General features: G+C 40.3%; 2 protein-coding genes across 2 annotated transcripts; one reads left to right on the top strand and one right to left on the bottom strand.

Annotated features, from left to right (window-relative positions):
• Window positions 1-1,443: 1,443 nt before the first annotated feature.
• Window positions 1,444-4,596, bottom strand: LOC146645786 (torsin-1B-like; the record flags this gene model as incomplete). Its single annotated transcript, XM_085392600.1, has 4 exons — window positions 1,444-1,685; window positions 1,755-1,879; window positions 4,042-4,217; window positions 4,312-4,596. Coding segments are annotated over 4 exons (828 nt in total), but the record flags the coding sequence as incomplete, so codon positions are not given.
• A 7,012-nt stretch (window positions 4,597-11,608) lies between these two features.
• On the top strand, window positions 11,609-26,774 carry LOC146645785 (uncharacterized). The gene is made up of 4 exons (XM_085392599.1): window positions 11,609-11,903; window positions 12,272-12,367; window positions 21,624-21,638; window positions 26,231-26,774. The coding sequence occupies exons 1-4, from the start codon at window positions 11,609-11,611 to the stop codon at window positions 26,722-26,724; spliced, it is 900 nt and encodes a 299-aa protein (XP_085248725.1). The 3' UTR covers window positions 26,725-26,774.
• The last annotated feature ends 587 nt before the right edge of the window (window positions 26,775-27,361 follow it).

The raw sequence follows: 27,361 nt of genomic DNA, 5'->3' as shown, positions 1-27,361 counted from the left end.
TTTATTTGTCCCTTAATTTATTGATTTTGTTATTAAATATTATTAAATATTTACAATTCGGTTGTTATCTTATTATCGTTTACATTTTCATCTTGTATTTCCTTAATAGTTTGAGTCTTTAGTTGAACTGGAATTAGTTGAATTTCATGGAGTTTATTAGTTCCTTTTGTTTTACCCTCTTTGCTTTATTGTCTTTCTCTCATCATGTTTACTACTGTCTGTGTTTTCCTATTTGTTGGTGGCGGTGAATTTTTTATTTTATTTTTTTTAAACCAATGTCTGGTGATAAAGTGGGTTTTTTAAAATTAATTTCTCTTTCTTTGGGGGGGTTGAAAGTGCTACAACTTGCTGTTTTCTTTGCCACAGGTCCATATTTTCAGTTATTTTGTTTAATAAAATTATGTAAATTGATTTGCCATGCCTCTGCCTTTGTTAATAATGAGCCTGTGTGCCTTTGCAAGTAGTAAAACCTTTGCGCTGGTTTATGGCAGTTCATGAGATTTTAGATTTTTTTATTCTTGATTCTAGACACCAATTCCTGTTGTTTGTCCATTTGAAAAACAAAAAATCTATTTCTTCAAATTAAAGCCCAACTGAAAAACCAATGGGAGGTGAAATGTTTTGGGGTTTTCTTTGTGATTTGTTTTGTTTTCAAATGTATAAGAAATCCTTATAACCTGTATTAAAACATGTCTTGCAAAAGTTGATTTCAATATGATTTATTAGCAGTACAGTTTTTTGATTCATATCTGTGCAAATGCCCATTTCTGTAACACATTTGCTGTGATGACCTGTGTACGTTAAACATATGCATAAAAAATCAAATAAAGACAGTTTTTATCGTTAATCTACTCAGATTAACTAAACAAAGCTGGGCCATTTCAGACCAATGCAAAAAAGTAAAATCAGGAGCAAATACACAGATTTTTTTTTTTTAAAAAAAAGCACAACAGTGACAGTTTAAAAGGAAACCAACACTCATTCACATATGACAGCGTTAATCTTGAGGTACCCATTTGTTACCTCAAAAAACAGAAAACTCCTCAGGCTCTTTATTCAGTATAAATGAGACAGGTGAAGGCTTCCTGATATCAAAGCTCAGACACAGAGACAGACTTCCACACAGACAACAGTGAAATATTTGAAATAACCGAAATATATTTAATTGTGAAGGAAAATAGAGCAGCTTTCAACAGTGCAGAAAGTGTATGGATTACGATGGATTTTTGGTTCATGGATCTAAACCATAAACCAAACATATTCCTGATTACTGGGGAAAATTCAGTGTTGGCACACCTAGACCCCTTGTACAGCAATCTGAGAAGTTAGTTAAGGAATTACTCCTCTTTGGACCCACCTCTAACAACCTCAAACCAGGATAACAGACAAAGGGAGAGAGCGAGCAGTCATCACAAGTGAACTTTACCTCCTTAGATGCTGACATTAAATGTACAAGTACAACCTGCTTGCTACAGTCATACAGCCACTCTTGACAAACACATTCTCAGAGAGGTGAACATAGGATATATCTCTGACTACTCTGTCTGCCACATCTTTGTCCGGCTGAAAACCTATGGCTTTCATCTCAGCCATCACACACTGGATAACATGTCCGTACTCCAGAGGCAGGAACGGGATAAAAAAGTCGACCATGTTGTTATCAATCAAACCTGAGTGGATAATTCAATCAGTAAAGACATTTTCAGGAATAAAAAGGGTTTTCATCAACACTGAGTATTCATGCATTTTATACTCACTCTGGTCATTGCTGAACTGAGAAAGTGACGTTTCCAAATCCTTGAATGTGATCGCTTCTCGCTTTCGTCCTTTGTTCCAGAAATCCAGAGCCATCTGTGTAATGACGTCTTCTCCTACATTGCTATGAGAAAGACCATAAATAGGTATAGACAATTGATATAAAGGTGAAATTCAGTGAATTAATTTAATTTGCATTAACTCAAATGCAAACTAATCTAGGGACAACAAGTAAGCCTGCAGTGCGAGAGCAAAGCACTCTAATGGGGTATGAGGGTACTATAAGGTCATTAAACGATGAGGCCTGATTATTTAAAATCAGGCCTTTCAAGAAATTAAATTTTTTTTTGAAGACAAGTCATTTTGTTTGTGTTTTTGATAAACCAAGATGAATAAATGTGTTATACCTAACAATTAGGGGTGCAACGATACACAAAATTCACGGTTCGGTTCGATACTTTGGTGTCACGGTTCGATATTTTTTCGATACAAAAAATGTTCATGCCTTTTTAATTTGTCATTTATTAAAATTATAAATAGATGGTGAAAGATGTACCCTTAGGCCCCCTCCTCAATTCAGAGATGGTTTTTCCCTTTTCACGTAAATGACCTCCTTGACTCCGCACTCAAACCAGCGTTCCTCCCTGTCCAGGATGTGCACATCCTCATCATTAAAAGAGTGTCCACTGGCCTGTAGGTATAAATAGACTGCTTAGTCCTGGCCTGACGAGGTAGCTATTCTGTGTTGTGCCATCCGCTTAACCAGAGGTTGTTTGGTTCCCCCGATGTATAAATCCTGGCCATCCTCCTGGCACTTAACAGTGTACACTATGTTACTCCGTTTGTGTCGGGGGACTCAATCCTTGGGGTGGACCAATTTTTGGCGCAGCGTATTTTGGGGTTTAAAAGCCACAGATACGCAGTGTTTAGAAAAATTGCGTCTCAACTGTTCTGATACTCCTGATACATACGAGATCACTATAGGTTTTTGCTTTTGGCGCCTTCCCAGCTTTGACAAAAGTCCAGCTAGGATAACAACATTTACTCAGGGCCTTCTTCATGTGCTGTTCTTCTGCCTCCCTGGCCACTGTGTGTGTGGGGATGGTGTTCACTCTGTGTTGTAGCGTCCTGATGATGCCCAGTTTATGCTCCAGTGGATGATGAGAGTCAAACCTTAAATACTGATCCGTATGCGTAGGTTTATGGTACACATCAACTTTTAGATGTGCCACATTACTGATGGAAATCTCACAGTCTAAGAAGGCTAACCTGCCACTTTTCATATCTTCCCTGGTGAATTTGTGTTGGTCCACCTTAAATGTGATCTGTAAAATGTGGTATGTCCTGGTGTCCAGGTGTCATCCACATACCTGAACCAATGACTTGGTGGTGTTCCAGGGTAGGACAGCAAAGCCCTCTTTTCCACTTCTTCCATTTACAAATTGTCCATGAGGGGTGAAACTGGGGAGCCCATGGCACACCCACGTTTCTGCCTGTAGAACTGACCCTTGTATATGAAGTAGGTGGAATGAAGACACAGTTCCAAAAGCAAACACACTTGGTCAATGCTGAGAGTGGTCCTGTTGCTGAGGTTGGGGTCATCCTGTAATCTCTTACGAACTACCTCCAATGCTTCGGTGACTGGGATGCAAGTGAAGAGAGATGTAATATCGTACGAGACCATGGTTTCATCTGCCTCCATAATGACATCTCTCACCTTCTCAACAAATCCAAGGTGTTCTGGATGTGGTATTCAGAGCTGCCTACCAGTGGGTTGAGGATCAAAGCCAGAAACTTAGAGATGTTATAGGTAACCGAGTAAATCATGCAGACAATCGGTCTTAGAGTTGCACCCTGGCAGCTCTCACTCCTAACTCCAGTGAATCAATCCTGTGTATTTTCCTCTTTGAGTTAAAGTCTTTAAAAACGACATTTTCTGCCTATTTTGTGTGAGCATTCGAGCCCTCTATTCTTTTCTGGTGGTCACAGACTTTAAAACAACTCCAATTTAGAATCTCCAGGTAACCTGATATGAACATCTTTGTAATGAAAGAAAGCCAGAGAGAACCCATGGAGGTAAACACCTCACCACTGTGCACCCAAAAATGCAAGACTGAATGGCAAAATTAAAACACGAATCCAAAATTCAACAACAAATGACAACAAAATTTACTTTTGAACAAACACTACACAAGAAACAGCCAAATAATTACAGGTATTTTATTAATGTCTGAAGCCAATCGTGTGGTTATGAACCTGCCCTGTTGAAATGCTTTTAGTTTTTACCTGAGAAACATGAAGATTGATTTCTGAAAAGAAATTCCATCCAACTGAACCTGGTGGCTCAGAAATGGCTTAATACTATCAATCAAACCAGGAGGCATTTTGTCCACATTTTTAAAAATGAACATGGAGCGTTCACCGTTTGTGACATTGCTTTTGATCCACTCCTGTAACTGAGACTGAAGAGAGAGCAGAAAAAAGAAATTCATATCAGTGGCCAAACAGAAAAGTTAAACCATTTTACTTGAAAATAAAACGTGTGGTACACCATACTTTATAGGTTACAATTTCACTTGGATGTGGGAAGTGATGTGTAGCTGAGAACACGTGAACAAACTGTCTGGCTTTTCCCTTCTCATAAATGTTTTCAGCAATTAGCTGGCTAACAAAGTTCTTCCCTGTGCCAGTCGGTCCATGCAGAGAGAGCACCAGAGGCTTCTTCGGGTGGTCATTGTCCATGAATCCACTCACAGCTTTGAAGATGATGTCTGATGCAATGTGTTGTCCAAAGAGTTTGTTTCCCAGGTCAGCCTTCAGACCTATAGAGTGGAAGAGTACAGAAAGTCACCAAGATCAGTTGCTAAAAAGTGACTGAAATTACACTAATCCAGTAAAATTCTACTTCCTGTGGTAACCTGACATGGCAAAACAAAGTTAGACCAGTTTTACATAATGGCCATATAACAAGCCATTTAACATTATGAGCAAATGTCATCTTGGCTGCTTCGAAAGGTGAACTAGTAAACAGCTATATCAGTTCAACTGTTGCCGGAGAAGTACTGCAGGAGAAAATGTCTCCAAACGTAGTGTTTAAATTGTTCAAACAACCCAGTAAACAACCCACACTCTGAAATCTTGTCTCACAGGATTTCAGAAATCTTGTCTCACAGGATTTCAGAGTGTACTCGGGCGGGATTATCGCTCATGAAGTCAAGCTTTCAGGTCCAGCGAAGTTTTGTTAATTCACTTTTTAATTACGTTTTCCTTAATGCCCGAGAGAATTACCTCAGTCGTTTTGATACTGGGAATTATTGTCATTGAACACATAATTTTTTAATTTAAAATTTTCATGACAAAGATCAATTTTTAATCTTTTGTAAGGCAGACTGAAAGGATCAGTGTTTGTGGAAGCATTGCTAGTGCCCGTCCATATGGTGCCATTTTTGCTGTAACCAGTTTTGACTGATTGACAATATCATGATGTTTACAGCTGCCCAAACCAAACATGGCAGGTAAAAACCCATCCTGCTGCTTGTTAGGTTTTGGCTGTGAGAGTTGAAAACCAGAAGTCATGGATTTTTAATGTCTAGACTGTGCAGTAATTTAGATAATTAAGGTTAAAGCCAATTACCTATAGTAACAGTTAAACATACCATTATCATATTGCAAATATCTTTACACGGTTCATCATTTCCATAACCACTTATCCAATTCCATGAGGAGTTGGAGTCTATCCCAGTTAACTCTAAAGAGGCAGGATACACCCTGGACAAGTCACCAGTTTAATTAGCCAGTGTGCACCACCGGGTTCTTAATTGTGTCCTTGATGCCACCAGTCCCTTTACCATACAATAATAATAATAATAAATTATTATTAACTATTATTAACCTATTTATATCTCAGTTTACAGCCTGCTTTGGGGGATGGAGAAACATAAGAACATTAAAACGGTATGTTTAAACAGAAGAACACCAAAGTCACAAATGAAACAATGAAGGAAAAGATAAGAAAAAAAAAGAGGGCAACTGATATCGAGTCTCTTACATTATAACACTACCCACCTGCTGCATTGAAGCCCGTCCCTTCATTATCACGCCGAGTGCGGTGCTCTGTTTTTGGAATGAAATATTTGAACAATACCCCTATCCCAGTCCCAAGTAAGACACTGAGAGGCTCTATTGCTTGGTTCGAGCCCGAGCAGAGTAGTATCCCCAGCAGCAGGATGTGTTGCTTCCTTGTGTTCATTTCGCACGTCTTCAACAAACTGAAAGACAAACTGCAAAAGTAGACTTAGTCAACATCATGGGTGTTCCCTGAGGGCATGCAGAAGTGCTGAGTGAAGTCCATTAAAGTACAGGGTGGGCCATTTATATGGATACACCGTAATAAAATGGGAATGGTTGGTGATATTAAAGTCCTGTTTGTGGCACATTAGTATATGTGAGGGGGCAAACTCCTCAAGATGGGTGATGACCATGGTGGCCATTTAGAAGTCGGCCATCTTGGATCCAATTTTTGTTTTTGTTTTTTCAATAGGAAGAGGGCCATGTGACACATCAAACTTATTGGTAATGTCACAAGAAAAACAATGGTGTGCTTGGTTTCAACGTAACTTTATTCTTTCATGAGTTATTTAAAAGTTTCTCTTTGTTCACAGCCATTGACATGTCGAAGAGGTTAACATGTGAGGAGCGGATTGAAATCGTGTTGATATCTGGTGAACGCAGTAACCGGGTCATTGCAGCAGATATCAATGCAAGACACCCTACGAGACCACCCATCTCCCATGCTACAGTTAGCAAACTGCTTGCTAAGTTTCGTGAAACTGGTTCAGTGTTGCCAAAATGTGGACGCAAGAAAACTGTCATTAATGAAGAAACATCAGTGGCTGTCCTAGCTTCATTCAGCAAGAGCCCACAGTGTAGCACTCGCCGCATGTCACTGGAGAGTCGCATTAGTCGAACATCCCTTCGGCGGACGCAGAAGATTTTGTTCAGTGATGAGGCAAACTTTTATGTGAATGGTGAAGTTAACAAACAAAAGTGATGGTTTGGTGTGGTATATGGGGTACAACGATAGTGGGTCCATTCTTCATCAATGGAAACCTCAAGGCCACTGGATATTTGAAATTGCTACATGATGATGCGTTTCCCTCTTTATGCACTGAAGCTGGCACGTTCCCTGAGTTTTTCCAGCAAGATGGTGCACCACCACATTATGGGTGCCAGGTCCAAGCATTCCTAGATGAACAGTTTCCTGGAAAGTGGATTGGTTGTCGTGGGCCAGTTCAATGGCCCCCAAGGTCTCCCGATTTGACCCCCTGAGACTTTTATCTTTGGGATCATCTGAAGGCAATTGTCTATGGTGTGAAGATACGAGATGTGCAGCATCTGAAACTACGGATACTGGATGCCTGTGCTGGCATTTCTCCTGCGGTGTTGCTATCAGTGAGTGAAGAGTGGGAGAAGAGGGTTGCATTGACAATCCAACACAATGGGCAGCACATTGAACACATTTTATAAGTGGTCAGAAACTTGTAAATAACTCATGAAAGAATAAAGTTACATTGAAACCAAGCACACCATTGTTGTTCTTGTGACATTACCAATAAGTTTGATGTGTCACATGGCCCTCTTCCTATTGAAAAAACAAAAGTTGTATCCAAGATGGCCGACTTCTAAATGGCCACCATGGTCATCACCCATCTTGAGGAGTTTGCCCCCTCACATATACTAATGTGCCACAAACAGGACTTTAATATCACCAACCATTCCCATTTTATTACGGTGTATCCATATAAATGGCCCACCCTGTATACCAAAGTGATCTCTATCCACACATTTCAAACAGTAGTGTTCTGTACCACAGAGATGCTAACATTGTCTTTTTGCATCAAGCCTGTAAATTCCTACCACCTTGTGGTAGTAATTGGCTGTCATCTTTGTAAGGTTATTACAGTCATAATGATTTTCCTTAAGGACCTGAATCCTTTTCCTTAAGGCCAGAATCTCTTTAGGGGACATTTCTATTTGAACCTCGTGATTTTAAGTAAACGATACAGTGTTATGACCATACAAAATCAACAATGTACCTCATTGCTGAACCCTAGTAAAATATAGTGTATATGTATATTAAATTTGTAGCCATAACAATAAGACAGCTGAAAACACCTGAGTTCGAATTTTGGTTGGTGCACAGTGTTTAATATTGATTGGCTAGTAAATAACTTTGAAAAGTAACTTTTTATTTACTGAAAATGCAAAAGATTTCAGGGCTGGGGAACGCCCCCATTGTTTCCCTATCCTAACAATGCCTCTGGTGATCATCAAAGAATGCAATAACATTTCTGACCATTATTCTATGTTTAGAAAGTTGTTTATCCTCTACTGAGGGGGTATCAGTTTCATTTTGACTCACATAAGTTTCATTTTGAGTCTCTGCTCAACAGAAAACAAAAGTTAAAAAGTTCAGACCAACTAAGGCTACTCGTGGGTGCACTCAGCAGAAACGCACACACTACACTCTTTGTCGAGCAGGAGTAGGTGCTCCTGGTTCAGTGTTTATACTCAGTTTTGGATTGTGTAACACCTATGCCAGTCAGTCGTAACTGGCGGTGCTCTCTGAGTTACTCAGCTCCACCTCTCCTCCTTGCAGTTGAGCTAAAACCATGAGCTAAATCCTGTGTGTTTGTTTCCATTCAGAATTCTGTACAGTAGGTGAGAATTAAAAAATGTATGATACAGGTGATGAATGCTGTAATGATTTTCCAAACATCATAGTAACATAAAAGTTGTATAAATGGAGGGAATACATCTTCAATGTTAAGCCAAGCTTCAGTGTTGCAGTTAAGATGGCGCGGCCACGTCCAGACGCCTTCCTGACCGGTCCGCTCCGACTATGCACATTTTTAGTTTTTCACTTATTTTTTGCTCTGGTTTACATTCCAAAATCCTCTAGTTTTATAGTCTACGACAGCAGATCACTTGTAAACATTGGTGACAAGGTTGCACATTTAATCTTGGACACTTTTAAACCCGACCCATCCTGCCACCAGAGATACTACTCGGCACGGAGAACAACAACGGACGGGCCGCTCATCCAAGGCGTAGAACAAAGAAGCGCGCTGGCATTCGGGACAGACTGAGACAGCAGGCGCATCGCTCACCGCTGGCTGCCCAGCATTCTACTGGCCAACGTACAATCACTGGAGAACAAGTTCGATGACCTAAGAGCAAGAGTCACCTTCCAACGTGACATGAGGGACTGCAACATTCTGTGCTTCATGGAGACATGGCTGACCCCCACCGTGCCGGACCAGGCCGTAACTCCGTCGGATTCATTCTTTGTGCTCCGCGTGGACAGAACAGTAGAGTCAAACAAAACCAAAGGTGGAGGAGTGTGTTTCATGGTAAACAGAAAGTGGTGTGATGCCGGGAGCATTTCTACTCTTTCTAGCGGTTGCTCGCCTCATCTGAAATTCCTGAGCATTAAGTGCCGCCCTTTCTATCTGCCCCGTGAGTTCACCTCGGTCATCGCCACGGTGGTCTACATCCCACCCCAAGCGGACACAGGTATGGCTTTGTCCGAACTACATGATGTGCTGAGTTCGCTTCAAAACCAGGACCCGGGCACAGCCCTCATTGTAGCAGGAGACTTTAATAAAGAGAACCTTGGACAAGTCATGCCAAATTTCTACCAGCATGTCTCGTGTCTGACGAGGGGGGAATCGAATTTTGGACCACTGCTATACGCCATACAAGCAGGGCTACAAAGCTGTCTCACACCCTGCTTTTGGGAAGTCTGACCACAACACCATCTTCCTCATTTCCCAGTATAAACAAAACATACGGAGGGAAGAAGTAACCAGAGATGGGCAGTAACGCGTTACTTGTAACGCGTTACTGTAATCTGATTACTTTTTCAAGTAACGAGTAAAGTAAGGGATTACTTTTTCTTTTTTTTTCTTTTTTTTTTTTGGCCTGTCCCGTTTGGCTCTTTTGCCATCAGAATTGTTGTCTAAAGGCAAAGAAAGATGCCCAACGGATTTACTTTACCAAACTGACCATCCCAGCCTTGCCGTAATGGTCCATTTGATTCACCTTTTATTGTTTATTTTATTTTCACTTACTGAATACGGGACAGACTTGACTGGGGGAAAGAAGGGGAGAAAGAAAGAGGGAAAGAGAAACAGCTGAGAAGAGGGACGGGGGAGAAGGGCAAAAGACAAAAACCAACAGAACGGGCAGAGAAAAAAAAATGCATATATCAATCACCTGGATCACCTGCTGAGAAAGAAAAAAGAAAGCAAGCAGAAGAGAACAAGAGTAATAGAATAAACAACATCCCAATGATATATGGGAATATGACAGTAAATACTAAATGTTAAACATTATTGTGCAGCACATAAGATCAACAGAACACAGTGTGCTTTGAGGTAGGAGCCAAAAAGGGTGTAGTTTGTGGGTGTGATCACCCGTGTGTACACCTGCGAGCATGGACGCGCTTGTTTTTTGTTTTTTTAAAAGGTTCCTTCATGTAATAATCTGCTAGAGGGTGTGGGGGGGCCACAGCCCCGTCCTCCAGGGCGTGAAGCAGGTGTGGAGGAGATCAAAACTCCAGACATCCAGAGGCCCCCAGAACACAAGAGACCAAGGAAGACCAACAGAGGGGCAGCTGCGCCACTGTCCCCGAAAGAGCTGAGGAGAGTCCCAGATGAGGGCTCACTCAGCAGCCGCGGAGCAGAAGCCAGGGGGAGTTGCAGTGAGGGATTACTATTGCAAAAACGGTAATTAGATTACCGTTACTTTCCCGTAGGAACGCTGCGTTACTGCGTTACTAAAACCGTGATTTTTTTGCGAGAATGTCTCACGACAGTGACGTAAGCGAGTGCGCCGTTAGTGACAACAGCTGTGTGCAGATCAACAATGGATCATATATCGATTGTGGGAGAGAGTATGAGCGTGCAGCGTTTAAAGCGTGGAAGTACTGACCTTACTTTGAGTTTGATTCCATAAAAAGTGACAAAAACATTAGCGTCCATCGTGCGTGGGAAGAAAACATCTTTTTACAGCGAAAAAAACCCCTAAACTTCCAAGCAAGCACCGAGTGCGCAACGACATAATGGGAAACTCACAGAGAAACTCGCGGATTCTTCAACTGACCGTGGCACACCTGCACCAGGGTAAACCTCCGCCTACCGCAGTCCTGCTTTACAGGTGAAAATAGAGCAACAGGACCGCTGAGTCTTTGACTTTATTTATTTTCTGCTGTTTTACTTGCATCTATTTGAAAGAGTGAGTGTAAACACAAAAAATATTTTATTTTATGTGCTGGAATGTGTAGAAAATAGGTTTAAATGTTAAACTAATTTATTCAAGTCAGAGAATGTTGCATATAATTAAATTTTTGCTTGATGCATAAAGTTAAAAGATTAAAACTAATAAAACAAGTTAAAAAATAGACTTTTCCATTTGATTACATTTTATATGATGGATTATGTAGAAAAAGTAGAATTGGGCTGAAAGATCTATCGCTTTATCACCTCTTCAGGTTGTAAATCGTGTTTTTAAAAAGTAACTAAGTAACTAAGTAATTAATTACTTTTGAAAATAAGTAATCAGTAAAGTAACGGGATTACTTTTTTGGGGAAGTACTCAGTAATTAGTTACTGATTACTTTTTTCAATTAACTTGACCAACACTGGAAGTAACCACGAGGGACGTGAAACATTGGTTTGCCCAATCAGAAGCTACACTACAGGACGCACTCAACGATGTAGACTGGGACATGTTCAGAGCATGCACAGTCGACATCAACGAGTTTACGGAAGTAGCAGTATGCTTCGGCAATATGCTAGCGGAGGCGATTATCCTCACTGCGAGAGTCACCACATTCCCGAACCAAAAACCGTGGGTGGACAGATCGATCCGCACTGCAGTGAATGCCAGGACCGCCACCTACAACGCGTGTCTCGCCACTGGCGATATGAGCACCTACAAAGCGGCCTCATACGGCAGTGAGAGATGCCAAGTGCCGGTACCGGGAGCTACGCACCATTATGGACTACAAAGCAAGGGACACTGCACTGATCAACGCCGACTCTGCATTCACCAACAAGCTGAACCAGTTCTACGCCCGTTTCGAGGTTAGCCAGGCAGCTAATGCTAACTATCGCCTGACTACCGAGGACAGTGACGTCATCAGCGAGAGACCGGCGATCAGCATCGCGGAGCACGATGTCCGAGCGGCACTGAGGAGAGTGAACACAAGGAAAGCGGCGGGGCCAGACGGCATCACCGGCCATCTGCTGCGCTGCTGTGCTGACCAGCTAGCAGGTGTGTTCACTTCCATCTTCAACGAGTCCCTGGCGAATTCTCTGGTCCCCACATGCTTCAAAAGATCCACCGTCATCCCTGTGCTCAAGAACAGCAAATCCTCATCCCAGAACGATTACCGGCCAGTTGCACTGACCTCGGTAGCAATGAAGGTGCTCCTCCATCCCACACACCATAGATCCGCTCCAGTTCGCCTACCGACCCAACAGATCCACAGAGGACACCATCGCCCACGTCCTGCACACCACCCTTAGCCACGTGGACAAGAAACAGGGTAACTATGTGAGAATGCTGTTTGTTGATTACAGTTCAGCGTTTAACACAATAGTGCCCAGCAGACTGTTCACAAAGCTGATGGATCTGGGACTCAGCAGCCGTTTGTGTGCATGGGTGTTGGACTTCCTCACTGGCAGAACTCAGGTGGTGAGGGTAGGTAGATGTGTCTCTGACAGCATCACCATCAACACAGGAGCACCACAGGGATGTGTCCTCTCGCCCCTGCTCTACTCTACACTTCAGACTGTGTGGCCACCCACGGCTCCAACACCATTGTGAAGTTTGCTGACGACACAGTGGTGTTGGGCGCCATCTCCAACAATGATGAGACGGCCTACATGGATGAAGTGAAGAATCTGGCATCATGTTGCCAGGGCAACCATCTCCAGCTGAACGTTGACAAGACCAAGGAGCTGGTGATGGACTTCAGAAGGAGTCAGCACAGTGACTACAAGCCCATTATCATCAATGGAGCTCCAGTGGAGAGGGTGCAGTCCTTCAAGTATCTCGGTATCCACATCTCCTCAGACCTGACATGGTCTGCCCACATTTAGGTCCAGACCAAAATGGCCAGGCACCGCCTGTACCACCTACGACAACTGAGGAAGTTCAGGGTCTCTCCAGAGATCCTCAGGATTTTCTATACAGGCGCTGTGGAGAGCATACTCACACAGAATTATGGTTTGAGAACAGCTGTGTTAAGGACCAAAAAGCTCTTCAGAGAGTGATCCGTACAGCAGAACGCTGCTGCAGGATTGCTCTCCCCCCGCTTCAGGACATCTACACCAGGAGATGCCAGACTAGATCAGCGCAGATACTGAAGGACCCATCCCATCCTGGCAACAAACTGTTCCAACTTCTGCAATCCGGTAGAAGGTTCCGCATCATCCGGGCAAGGACAAAGAGACTCAAGAGGAGCTTCTATCCCGCCCCACCCCACCCCTTTTTGCACAAGTCGAGGAGCATGTCAGGTTACATTTCACTGTGTGTTATACCTGTATAACTATGTATGTGACGAATAAAGAACCTTGAATCTTGAACCTTGAAGCCAGAACACTGAGGATGGGTCACAAATGGGTCCAAATCATAACACCGATGCAGCAAAAAGAATGGCTAAAAAAGAAGCACATTAGGGTAATGAAGTGGTCTAGCCTAGTCTGCTGCAAAAACAGACAAAACCCATCATTTCCATGGTGAAGAGAAACCAAGTGAACAACACTCTCCAAGAGGTGGGCACATCGATATCCAAGTCTACCCTAAAGAGAAGACTGCATGACAGTAAATACAGATGCCACTGTCATTTTCGTTCATAGCCTTGTTACCTCTCAGATCTACTGTAATTTACTCTTATTTGGCCTTACACAATAATCCTTTAATAAGCTTCAACGTGTCCAGAACTCAGCCACCCGTATTGTCACTAGGACTCCCTCTACCCACCACATCACCCCTATTCTGAAGCAGCTTCACTGGCTCCTGGTCAAATCTCACATTATATACATTTAAGGCTATTCATTCTCTCTCCCCACCATACCTTTCTGACTTGGTTCAGATCGCCATCCCATCCCAGTGCCTCAGATCATCCTCTTCCCTTTCTCTTTCTGTTCCTTCCTCTCCTCTTGTTTCTATGGTGTGGCAGGGCTTTTAGTCGCTCTGCCTCTCGACTTTGGAATTCCCTACCCCCTTACCTCAGAAACATCACTTCATTCAGTCTTTCGAAGTCCAACCTGAAAACCCACCTTTTTAAAACTGCCTACTCCATATAAATTATCCATGATCTTAGACTTTCTATTTGCTACTCTAATTATTGTGTATATTTCATGTTTTTATCACTTTTTTATTTGCTGTACAGTGTCCTTGAGTGTTTTGAAAGGCACTTTTAAAAAAATGTATTATTATTATTATTATCGTTAATATTACAGAGGGTTCACTGCAAATGCAAGCCACTATAAGCTTCAAGGATAGAAAGGATAGATTGGACTAGATTGACACTAAGACACTCCCAAACCAAGTGAACTCAAGCTTCAGGAGATGAACAGATGGCCAGACATTCTCCTTTGGGATTTTTGGTAAGCGGGAGAATTCATAGCTCCATCAAGTACGGTAAGTCGTTCAGGTCCTGAAGCAGCAAAGCAGCCCCAGACCAGAGACACACTACCACCACAAGGTTTGACTGTTGGTATGATGTTCTGTGTTGTTTTTACAGCAGACATAACGAGACTTCAGGATGAAAAAAACAAACAAACAAAAAAAAAACAGCAGCAGTTTTTACCTTGAAACTCTCCCGTGATTCCATTTTCACCCAGTCTCTTTCTTATGGTTGAATTACAAACTCTGATCTTAACTGAGGCAAGTAAGGCCTGCAGTTCTTGAGATGTTGTTCTAAGTTCTTTTGTGATCTCCTGCATGACTATTGTCAGTGTGCACTTGGTTGGTCATCCCAAAGTCATAGAAATGGATTTGCAACCCTTGTCACACCAAATTTGTTGACCTCTGTCAATTGCATAGTTATCTGTCAAAATCATCTGAGGAAGTCATCTGACAAAGTAATCTGTCAACAATGCCATCAACTTTATTTCTGATCTTGAGGTTTTTAGACTGTGGCATAACGTGATGCTTTTTTAAAAATCTGTTAGCCTGATTGTTCAGACAGGTTAAATTTAAGCGATTTCTCAATTCAACATGGAAGTAATCAGGGTGTTGTAAATTAAATCAACTCAGATGATCCTATTTCATTATCACTGTGTGCTTGTTTTAAGTTCGTCCTTCCTGATGCTTGCAGAGTTCAGTAAACTCTGTGACTAGATTTTACAGTGTTCCTGTCTGATATTTGTCATCAGTTCTTAAGCACTGCATCACTGTGAAAACTGTACCTCCAAAAACAAAAGTTTTTGTCTGTGCAAACTGATACAAATCAAAAGATGCAAAAAACCCAACCTATCTCATAGATATTAGATGACTTTAGTTTCATTTGGAATCACAAGTTTTTAGTATGTTAAACAGAAAGCAATTAAAATAATTGTTTTTCTTCTAATGGTCTTCTATTATGCACTTGTCATAGTATTTGAAAAAAGCGGAAGCTTTTTTTCTTAACAGTTTTTAAGATTTTTAAGTTTTGAAAGACTTTGATAAACTTATACATACATTTATCACCACTAGACTGGACTACTGCAACTCTCTACCTCTGCCTCCAGCACTCTTCTCTCCATCGTTTGCAGTTATTTAAAAATGCTGCTGCACGCCTTTTAACTGGTACTAGAATGTATGATCACATCAATCCAATTTTAGCTAACTTGCACCGGCTCCATGTCAAATATCACATTGATTTTAAAATTCTCTTGCTTACTTTTAAAATTTTAAACAACTTGGCACCTAGCTATCTATCTGAACTCCTACAACCCCAAAAAAGAACAAAGATCTTCTACTCAGATGCTCTTAGTTCAACCAAGGTCTCGGCTGAAGTCCAGAGGTGATCGTGCCTTTGCAACTGCAGCAACTAGACTCTGGAGTAAACTTCCTGTTGATTTTCGTACTTCCGAGTCTATTCAGTCTTTTAAATCACTTCTAAAATTCACTTTTTTACTTTGGCTTTTAAATCAAAGTAGTTTGACTATCATTCGGCTTGCTTTTTATGTTTGTCATCTGTGTAGTTTGTTGGTCTGTTTTGTTTGTTGATGTTTTGTATTTAATTTTTTATTCTGTTTTTGGCTGATTGTGAAACACTGTGGTCAACACTGTTGTTTTTAAAATTTGCTATAGAAATACATTTTGATTTGATTTGATTTGATTTAAAGAATCACCTTCATTGCAAAAATCAGCGGCTATGTATTATTATTATTATTATTATTAATAATAATAATAATAATAACAATAATAATAATAATAAACATTGACTTACCCTTAGCATCTGGATTTGAAGGAAAGAAAAAATGTTATTTAGACAAGATTTTTAGTCCTTTTTAAAAATCAGATCAAACTTGTTGAACTCAAAATTACTTTTTTACTTTTTTTCTAGTCATGTTTACTCCATTCGAGATGGAAGCAAATGAAAAAACATACATATCAGAAACTTTTAAGGTTTACGAAAAGGTGATAGCGTTGGTTAAAATATATTTCTTGTATTTCTGTACAGTAAACAAGAAAATATGTTTGTTTGCATACCAGGCATCTTCACATGATTTTTAGTCTCTCTTTACTCTGAAATGAAATGTTAACCCATGATTAAATTATTAGACTAGTAATTTAGTAAATTATAGATTATATAATATTAATTATTGAATCCAGAGAAAATGATTTCTGTATGAATGTTCAACAAGTATTTAAAATTAGTTTTAAAAGTAACAAAAAGCTGATTCACAGTCCTCTGCAAGTCAGCTTTAAAAGTAACAAAATATCAGAAATCAGACAAACTATAACTTGCACTAAAACATGCCACACCATTTATATTATAACACACTCACACACATAGGGTTTTTTTGAACTCAATAGTTACATCATCCCATGATTACTTCCTTAGAGAAGTTGCTCAGATTATAGGAAATGGTCTTGTGCTGGATGCACCGAGGTGGAGGGGAACAAATACCAGACCAAAAATAGAAGAGCCCTCCCACCCAGTTACTGTGTGTGTGTGTGTGTGTGTGTGTGTGTGTGTGTGTGTGTGTGTGTGTGTGTGTGTGTGTGTGTGTGTGTGTGTGTGTGTGTGTGTGTGAGAGAGAGTTTGACAGTAATATAGTGCACGTAAGAAAGAAAATGAGAAGAGACTAATACAATTAATAAAATATGGTAAAGGGCTCATACAGTGTTGTGTACAAGCCCTGACCATCTTTATGCTTTACTTAGCTGACAAACTAGTATTGAAATAAGTTGAAAGATAAAAATTTAAAAATTCAGCTATTAGTAGGTAGAAGACTGACCATTCTAAATTAAATACCGCACGTGTTTATTATTCATCATTCTATTATTCTTCATTTCTCTAAGTCTTTATTATTCTTATTTTACCATTTCACACATCAAGGCCAGTGAAACTGCTATATAACTTACCATATGGTTAGGGTTAGGGTCTTAGAGGGTTAGATGCCTTGATATCTCGCTCTGTGACTTTGCACTTGTGCTGGATGCACAAGGGCGACCGTGCTGTACAAACTCTAGCACCAAAGCTGTGGAACAGTTTACCTCCCCCTCTACATACCATTAACTCTGTGGCTTCTTTTAAAAGCTGGTTTTTATATTCCCCGTAAAGCACTTTTTAATAGAATCCTGTTTTTAAAAGTGCTATATAAATCAGTTTTACTTACATAGCCTGATTCTCTGACCTCACCTGCAGCTCAAGTGTTATGTAACCCTCCATGGCGTCAAGGCTCTAACATCAGCATGTGTAGTAGGCTATCCACAGAAACCTTAGAATCTCAGCTAAATTCTCATACAAACCTTTTGTACAACCACCACATGTAAACGGCTAAAGAAAGGCTAGTTCGCTTCTAGAGCTATCACCAATTCCAAACACCAAGTTTCACCATGCTCCAACTAAAATTCAGTGAACGAGCCGCAAAAGAAGACCACAAAAACGCGTAGTGGCACAAATGAAACTGAGTTTTTAATTGCAGAGAAATGCTCCACTGCTTTTGGGCATTTCATTTTCAAGCAGGAAGCTCAGAAAACCCCTAGGGGCTTAACAGTGACCAAATATATGGGTCCATCTCTCTGTTAGCACTGCGTCAGACTGACCAGGGTGTTCCCTGCCTCTCGCCCTGTGCAAGTTGGCTCCTCTTTTCCAGATATTTGCTCAGTAGGTACAAATGAACAACTTAATAATAAATCTTAGGATGTCCCATTTTTCTTCATGACATGTTTACTTTTGTGCTATATCAGTATTTGTTTTTGTTTGTGTGTCTGTGCCTGCTTGCACATCTTATAAGGCTGAAAACTAAAGCAGACAGAGCTTTCACCACAGCAGCCTCCAGACTGACTTGCGTTTGGTAAACTTTTATTTTCTTCTTTTTAATGATCTGGTATTTTTGTTGTGAAGTACTTTGTGACTCAAAAGGCGGTATATAAAAACTTACTTACTTGTTTATTTGGTGTCAAAACCAAAAGGATGAGAGAAAAAACAAAGACTACTGTATGATACACAGTCAGTCTTAAACCTTGTGAAGTAGTATTGACCTCCAGCTCCAGTCCATCATTTACATAACCAGGAGGCACTCTGAAGGGCACCTCTTAGCCAAACAATGGACTGCTACCCAACTTCTGGAAAAGGTGCAGCAGACTGTTTTTCTAAACCAGCTTCTGTCTCCAAAAGTCTTCACATGTACTCTGTAGATGTGTATATTATGGGTAGATGAACATTGGTGTGTATATACTGAAACCAGGCTGGAGGGTTCCTGTTTTCTTATTGTTAAAGGGATGTAGTGGAGTGTGGTCTGTGACTCAGCTGCAGGGAGGGGTAGTGCATTGGGTTTAGGGGGCATTGCCAGGGGAGGCTGGCCAACGCAGCTGGCAATGACCATCTAATCATGCCTTTCCTATTTCAGTGGCACGTGGAGACCTGGAAGGGAGAGGAGAGAAGCGGGAAGTGGACAGCAGCAGAGAGCAAAACACAAACAGAAACTCTCTATGAGCTAGTTGATGACATCATCCTGAGCCATCCTGTAAATCAAAGACTGTAGAGCACTGAAACGGTTGTCCTGGTCAGGAATAGCACAGAATCATGTTACAATCCCTGTGGGATGGAGATTTTCCAATCCCACATTAGCAAAGAGCTTGCTCATGGGGTCATTTGATTGTTGCCGTTTTCTCTGTATTACATTGTGTAGTCTTTACATTATAATAAAAAGTGCCTTAAAGAAAGCAAAGCAAATCAGTTCTGTCAGTTTGACAGCTTTATACTCCATAAAATGTTACCATTGTTTCATTTAACTCTGTAAGTCATGACAGAATATTGAAATTGTCAAAAACTTTTATACAAGTATTTTAAAATGTATTTATCACGGTTCAGCATAACAGAATAAAAAAAAAACAGTCAGTTAAGGCCACGTGTTTTTTGGGCAATGATAATTACTAATTTGGTCATTTTGGATAGGTATACCATTACAGCACATTTTAAGCAAACAGCTGAGATGAGATTAAAGTGCAGAGTTTCAGCTTTAATTCAAGGGCTTTAACAAAAAATGCATTAACAGTGGATTAACTGTTAAGGAGTTAGAGCCAGTTTATATACGGTACCTAATCCATTCTATTGCCTATCCAATTCAGAGTTGAAGGGTGGTGACCTTTAACAGAGTGTAGACTGAAAATGAAACTGTCAGTTGGGTTAAGGATAAAAAACTTTCTAAACAGAATCTATCAACAGGAAATACACTGTGTATTTACCACATTTTACTTTCTATTTAAACCAGTCAACTTTTCACTGCTGCTGTCGGTGTATAAGTTTGTGTGTGTTTTGGTGGATTGCCTCTAAAACTACCTAACTGTTCTTTACGGCTTTTGTCTTGTCTTTCACTTTTTCTTTCTGTTTACTTCAAGAATATCCAGTGCTTTATGGTACCTTAATCATGTTTATACAAATCATATCGTGTGATAGAGTATACTAATACATCTTGTCGCATAGCTTTACTCTGTGACAAGATGTTTCTAATTTAAAAGATGTTGCAGAAATGCAAGAAAGCAGTCCTAGATATTTGTTAAATATGGAGATTAAAGTACATAACCTGGTCAAAAGGGATTCTAAGATTCTTCACAACCAAGGTAATAACATCCAGAGTAAGTCTGGCTAGACAGCTCGACTTACCAGAATTATAACCATTAAAATTTCACTATTTATTTTAGTGCTATGAAGCTTTAATAAGGACAAAGCTATTTTTTAACTTTATTATTAAAAATGTATTGATCAGAAAAAAACAAACAAACTGCACCTTCCATCTACTAAACCAATTCAAACGATTTAAATAAAAAGACGACTGCCTAACGTGAAGTAAAAAAAACACCTTCAGCTGCACGATGTTGTTAATTCTCACCTACTGTACAGATGTCTCAAAAAACATTTCTAATTTCCTTTTCTTGTTTTCTGTTTGATCGGCTTCTCACTCAAAATTTAAATGAAAGCCTTCTAACTACCCCTAGCTCAAATTAATGACACCCCCTTTTCCTGTCAGTTGTCCTTTTACCTTTTTCACATCTTGTAGCTATTTTTGGCTGCTAGGACACACACACAGACAGAGGGTGGACTTTTGATCTAGTATTTAGTCCTCTTCCCCACAGTGGACACACCATAAGAGCATTTCTTATAACCCAAGCAACTTCAAGTAATTGAAGTAAGTAATCATGGGATTTTTTACATATGCGATTTTTTTCCTTCTAAAGTGTATACATTAATTGTCAGTGTGCGCATTTTGAGTGTCTTTTGTATTTTTGATTTCTTTTTGCTGTTTGGGGAAAATGTTTTAGTTCTAGTGTTTACAGTTAGAACCTAACCAAGACTAAACTCCATACCAAGTGTAAGTGTAGTTAGTCTTATGCTCTGTTTTCTTGTTGATGTGTCTTTCCCTGTTTCCTGTATGAGCCTGTATGTCTCTTAAGTTATGCCCGTGTCTCCCTCTGTCTAAAAACTATGTAAACTCTTTCGGTTTACATATTCCCCTCATTATATTACTCTGTGTCTCCCCAGCATGTCTCCTCCCATCGTTGTGTGAAATAGTCTGCGTCTTATTGTTTCCTGTTTTACTTTGACAGTGTCGTGTCCTGTGTTCAGTGTGTATAGTTTTGCTTCCTCTGTGTTGTCAGTCCAACTTGCTCCAGTTTTGTTCCCTGTGTGTTTCCACTCTCCCTAATTACCCTTGTGCACTTATATTGTGTCTTTTTTCCTCTTTCCTTTGTCAGATTGTCTCTATTTCCTCTGTGTCCTTTGTGTTATGGTCCAGTTCGCTCATTCGATTTTCCCTGTGTTTTACTTTTGCTTTTGTTTTTCAAGTTTAGTCAGTTAGCCTGGTCTCGGTTTCATGTTTTGCCTTTTATGTTAACATTGCAGCTTCAATAAACGGCTCGCTTATTAATTTAAAATGTCTGTAGAACATTAATCAATAATTAATAAATTGTTTAACAACTTGTGTCAGAGTGGAAATATATATGGGCCTGACTGTATTTACATATATATTGGTTGGGATTATCTGAAGTTAAATAAGGCCAAGCGTGAATCTGACAAACATTTTTGCAATTTTGAAAAAATAATACTTAAGCTAATGAAATTTCTCTTGTTTTTTCAGATATGGAGGCTGAGGGTAAGTGATGTAATGTGGCAGTCCTACAGTCATTTTCAGAATGTCTTTTAAAACTAAAATAGTGGTAAGGTGTGCGGTGAGATGAGAGATGAGAGAAAATGGGAGTAGAGAGATACGAGAAGAAAACACAAAGTAAGGAAGCTGTTTGAGAGGAGTAGATTAATAAGCTGGAGCCTGTAGCGTAAGAGGCAGGCTACATCCTGGACAGGTCACCTGTGGGCTAACACTTAGAGACAGACAACCATTTGTACTCACATTCACACCTACGGACTCACACCTAATCTAGAATGACCATTTAACCTAACCTCACTAAATGTCATGGTCCTGGGTCATTTGACCCAATGTTTTGTTTTAATTATTATTATCTTATGCTTTAGGTTATTCTGGTTATGTCTTTTGTTATGATTTCTCGTTCCTAGGTTTTGGTTCCCATGCTCCCTCTGTTCCAGTTCAGTCAGGTCTTTGTGTAAAGCCCGTGTCTCTTAGTCTGTGTCTTTGCATGTGTTTTTTGAGTTTCCTGTTTTATTGTGAAGGTCTTTGTCTTATGTCAGTGTGTTCAGTTTTGCCTGTCTCGTCTTGCTTATTAGGTTCAGCTGTGTCTCCCTCCTGTGTGCGGTTTCCTCATTTCCCTTTGTGTATATTAGTGTGTGTTCTCCAGTCAGTAGTGGTTTTTGAGATGGGCGACTGGTAGTGGTGTGCGGATCGATACTGAAGTATCGATTCTTCTGATACCAGTAATTTATGTTCTAGAATTGATTCTCATATTAAAATATCGATATTTTAGTACTTTGGGGTAAATTTGTAGTTTATCATTAACAGGAACACAGTGGAAAGAAACTCATTCGGATCATCTGGATTGTAAGGAACTACTTCCCCTTACGCCTTTCATAGTCATGTGCGAAATACGGCTGAATAAATGTGTCGCAGCCCCTGGCATGCGCACTCACAACAATGGCTGAGCATAAACGGAGTGGCACCTAATAACCAGCTCGAAAAACAAAACTACACAAAAACAAACCAACAAACTAGGGCTGTCAACGTTTTACGCTGTCATCACAATTAACGCGATTAAAAATTTTAACGCAATTAATCCATCTGTGGCGCAGAATTACTCAAAATCCCTGAAATGTTTCTGTCAAAGCATTTCAGGCTGTTTGTCCAAAGTTTGTCCATTCTGCGCTCCAGATGGGTTGATTGCATTACAAATTTTATTCGCGATAATCATGATGACAGCGTTAACGCATTAACATTGACAGGCCTACAACAAACACAAAAACTGAAGACATTATGATATAGACTTATAATTTGCACCGATGTGTTTTCTAAATTCTATCACACACATATACGCGAAAATGTTCGCCCAGGGCACCAAACAGGCTGTTGGTCCATCTGTGTTACCTACGTTTCTCTGCTCACCGTGTCCCGTGTTTCTCCCTGTGTGCTTATACAGTGGGATGCAAAAGTTTGGGTAACCTTGTTAATAGTCATTATTTTCCTTTATAAATCGTTGGTTGTTACAATAAAAAATGTCAGTTAAATATATCATATAGGAGACACATACAGTGATATTTGAGAAGTGAAATGAAGTTTATTGGATGTACAGAAAGTGTGCAATAATTGTTTAAACAAAATCAGGCAGGTGCATAAATTTGGGCACTGTTGTCATTTTATTGATTCCAAAAGCTTTGAAACTAATTATTGGAACGGAAATTGGCTTGGTAAGCTCAGTGACCCCTGACCTACATACACAGGTGAATCCAATAATGAGAAAGAGTATTTAAGGGAGTCAATTGTAAGCTTCCCTCCTCTTTTTATTTTCCCTGAAGAGTAGCAACATGAGGGTCTGAAAACAACTGTCAAATGACCTGAAGACAAAGATTGTTCACCATCGTGATGATACAGAAAGCTGCCTCAGAGATTTAAGCTGTCTGTCTCCACAGTTAGGAACATATTGAGAACATGGAAGACCACAGGCTCAGTTCAAGTTAAGGCTCGAAGTGTCAGGCCAAGAAAAATCTCGGATAGACAGAAGCGACGAATGGAGAGAACAGTCAGAGTCGACCCACAGACCAGCACCAAAGACATACAACATCATCTTGCAGCATATGGAGTCACTGTGCATCGTTCAACCATTTGGCGCACTTTACACAAGGAGATGCTGTATGCAAGAGTGATGCAGAGGAAGCCTTTTCTCCGCCCACAGCACAAACAGGGCCACTTGAGGTTTGCTAAAGCACATTTGGAAAAACCAGCTTCATTCTGGAATAAGGTGCTGTGGACTGATGAAACTAAAATTGAGTTATTTGGGCATAACAAGGGGTGTTATGCATGGAGGAAAAAGAACACAGCATTCCAAGAAAAACACCTGCTACCTACATTGTGGTGGTTCCATCATGCTGTGGGGCTGTGTGGCCAGTGCAGGGACTGGGAATCTTGTCAAAGTTGAGGGACACATGGATTCTACTCAGTATCAGCAGATTCTGGAGACCAATGTCCAGGAATCAGTGACAAAGCTGAAGCTGCGCCGGGGCTGGATCTTTCAACAAGACAACGACCTGAAACACTGCTCAAAATCCACTAAGGCTTTCATGCAAAGGAACAAGTACAACGTTCTGGAACGGCCATCTCAGTCCCAGACCTTAATATTGTTGAAAATCTGTGGTGTGAGTTAAAGAGAGCTGTCCATGCTCGGAAGCCATCAAACCCAAAATACCTTCAACCACAATCTAGACTCTCATTGGAACCTACAGGAAGCGTTTAGAGGCTGTAATTTCTGCAAAAGGTGGATCTGCTAAATATTGATTTTCTTTCTTTTTTTGTTGTGCCCAAATTTATGCACCTGCCTGATTTTGTTTAACAATTATTGCACACTTTCTGTACATCCAATAAACTTCATTTCACTTCTCAAATATCACTGTGTGTGTCTCGTATATGATATATTTAACTGACATTTTATTTTTTATTGTAACAACCAACGATTTATTCAGGAAAATAATGACTATTAACAAGGATGCCCAAACTTTTGCATCCCACTGTATAAGCACACAGGGAGAAACACGGGACACGGTGAGCAGAGAAACGTAGGTAACACAGATGGACCAACAGCCTGTTTGGTGCCCTGGGCGAACATTTTCGCGTATATGTGTGTGATAGAATTTAGAAAACACATCGGTGCAAATTATAAGTCTATATCATAATGTCTTCAGTTTTTGTGTTTGTTGTAGGCCTGTCAATGTTAATGCGTTAACGCTGTCATCATGATTATCGCGAATAAAATTTGTAATGCAATCAACCCATCTGGAGCGCAGAATGGACAAACTTTGGACAAACAGCCTGAAATGCTTTGACAGAAACATTTCAGGGATTTTGAGTAATTCTGCGCCACAGATGGATTAATTGCGTTAAAATTTTTAATCGCGTTAATTGTGATGACAGCGTAAAACGTTGACAGCCCTAGTTTGTTGGTTTGTTTTTGTGTAGTTTTGTTTTTCGAGCTGGTTATTAGGTGCCACTCCGTTTATGCTCAGCCATTGTTGTGAGTGCGCATGCCAGGGGCTGCGACACATTTATTCAGCCGTATTTCGCACATGACTATGAAAGGCGTAAGGGGAAGTAGTTCCTTACAATCCAGATGATCCGAATGAGTTTCTTTCCACTGTGTTCCTGTTAATGATAAACTACAAATTTACCCCAAAGTACTAAAATATCGATATTTTAATATGAGAATCAATTCTAGAACATAAATTACTGGTATCAGAAGAATCGATACTTCAGTATCGATCCGCACACCACTACCAGTCGCCCATCTCAAAAACCACTACTGACTGGAGAACACACACTAATATACACAAAGGGAAATGAGGAAACCGCACACAGGAGGGAGACACAGCTGAACCTAATAAGCAAGACGAGACAGGCAAAACTGAACACACTGACATAAGACAAAGACCTTCACAATAAAACAGGAAACTCAAAAAACACATACAAAGACACAGACTAAGAGACACGGGCTTTACACAAAGACCTGACTGAACTGGAACAGAGGGAGCATGGGAACCAAAACCTAGGAACGAGAAATCATAACAAAAGACATAACCAGAATAACCTAAAGCATAAGATAATAATAATTAAAACAAAACATTGGGTCAAATGACCCAGGACCATGACATTTAGTGAGGTTAGGTTAAATGGTCATTCTAGATTAGGTGTGAGTCCGTAGGTGTGAATGTGAGTACAAATGGTTGTCTGTCTCTAAGTGTTAGCCCACAGGTGACCTGTCCAGGATGTAGCCTGCCTCTTACGCTACAGGCTCCAGCTTATTAATACTTATTATTAAGTACTTCAAATAGTGTAGTGGTTAATACATTAAAAACTGTAAGGCTGCACATTTAATTCCAGCTGGAGATATTAGCTTTTAATAGTAATAAAATTCTGGAGCTTACCACCAGCACATTGTTATTATCCATCATTAAGATGGTATATTTCCTTCTGTGTAGCCCATGCAGATATCTGAGGACCTTATGTTGGGTTATTTGGCAGACTGGAGGTGATCGACACTTTTCTCTTTTCTCTTTATATCTCTGTATTTGCAGCGCATGCAGTTCTGCAAGGAGGTGCAGAAATTACTGTTAATATGGCCGGGATAGTGGAGATGATCGACACCTTTGATCGGCCCGGTAAAGCTTTTGCTGCTGGTACCTACGCAGGAGCAGATGCATTTGCAGATGGATTTGAGGACAAACCTGGAAAGCGTGTTCCAAAGGCAGGAGTGTATGCTGCTGCAGGAGTGGGCTACGCTCGTGCTGAATGGAGCGTTTTTGACGCGGAAGCCAAAGGTCCAAATGCCAGTGCAGGAGCCGGAGCTTCTCTATCTTCTCTCAGTGCACGAGCTTTTGCCAGAGCAGAAGTAGCCAGTGCTTCAGCCTCTGCTGGTCCATTGAAAGCTAAAGTCGGCCTGGCAGTAGATACAGGAGTTGGAATTGGTGCCAGTGGTCTAGAAGCACAAGTTCTAGGAACTGGTTTCACTATTGGCCCTAGAGTGAAGATTTCCCTGTTAGGCAACAGTTTTGAACTTAACCTTGTATAGATGTCGGCTTTATACCAAGAAACCATCATCTATTTATGGCTTCTTGGTGAAACTGATTACTAACTAATAAATAAATAAAATAACTAATTATTTATTAGTTCTTTTAGTTATTTTAAACAATCTGTTGGGTAATGAACTTACAATGAAATTCAGAATCCACTTTAAAACTCTGTTATTAACATATTAAGTTGTAGATTACAGGTCCCTGCTTATATATCACAGCTTCTGAGACCTTATCAATGAAGCTGGCATCTCCAGTTCTCTAACCAGGGTTTCCTAACTTTGCCTCGCACTGATTTTAAAAGCAGGGCTGATGGTGCTTTTGAGGTTGGTGCGCCCAAGCTGCTTACTGCTGAAAACACATTTTTATTCATTAGCTTTTCTTTAATGTTCACCTTACAGCCATAGTTGGCAACTATTTGCAGGTATGTGTGTTTGTTGGAATGAATGTCTGAATGCTACGGTTGATTATGTGTCTGTAAATTTGAACATGTTTACATAGCTTCAGTCTGTGGCTTTTGTTTTAATTCAATCTTTTGCTTCAATCTGTTTTGAAAAGTGCTATACAAGAGTATACAAATAAAGGTATTATTATTATTATTGTTACTACTACTATTATTATTATTGTTGTTGTTGT

The sequence above is a fragment of the Rhamphochromis longiceps genome, linkage group LG20 (assembly GCF_057381845.1).
Source record: "Rhamphochromis longiceps isolate RC_006_pf linkage group LG20, R_longiceps_female_GT1.1, whole genome shotgun sequence".
In the NCBI taxonomy this organism is placed as follows: Eukaryota; Metazoa; Chordata; class Actinopteri; order Cichliformes; family Cichlidae; genus Rhamphochromis; species Rhamphochromis longiceps.
Note: the sequence above shows the minus strand (reverse complement) of the source record. Positions and strands in the feature narration are given on the sequence as shown.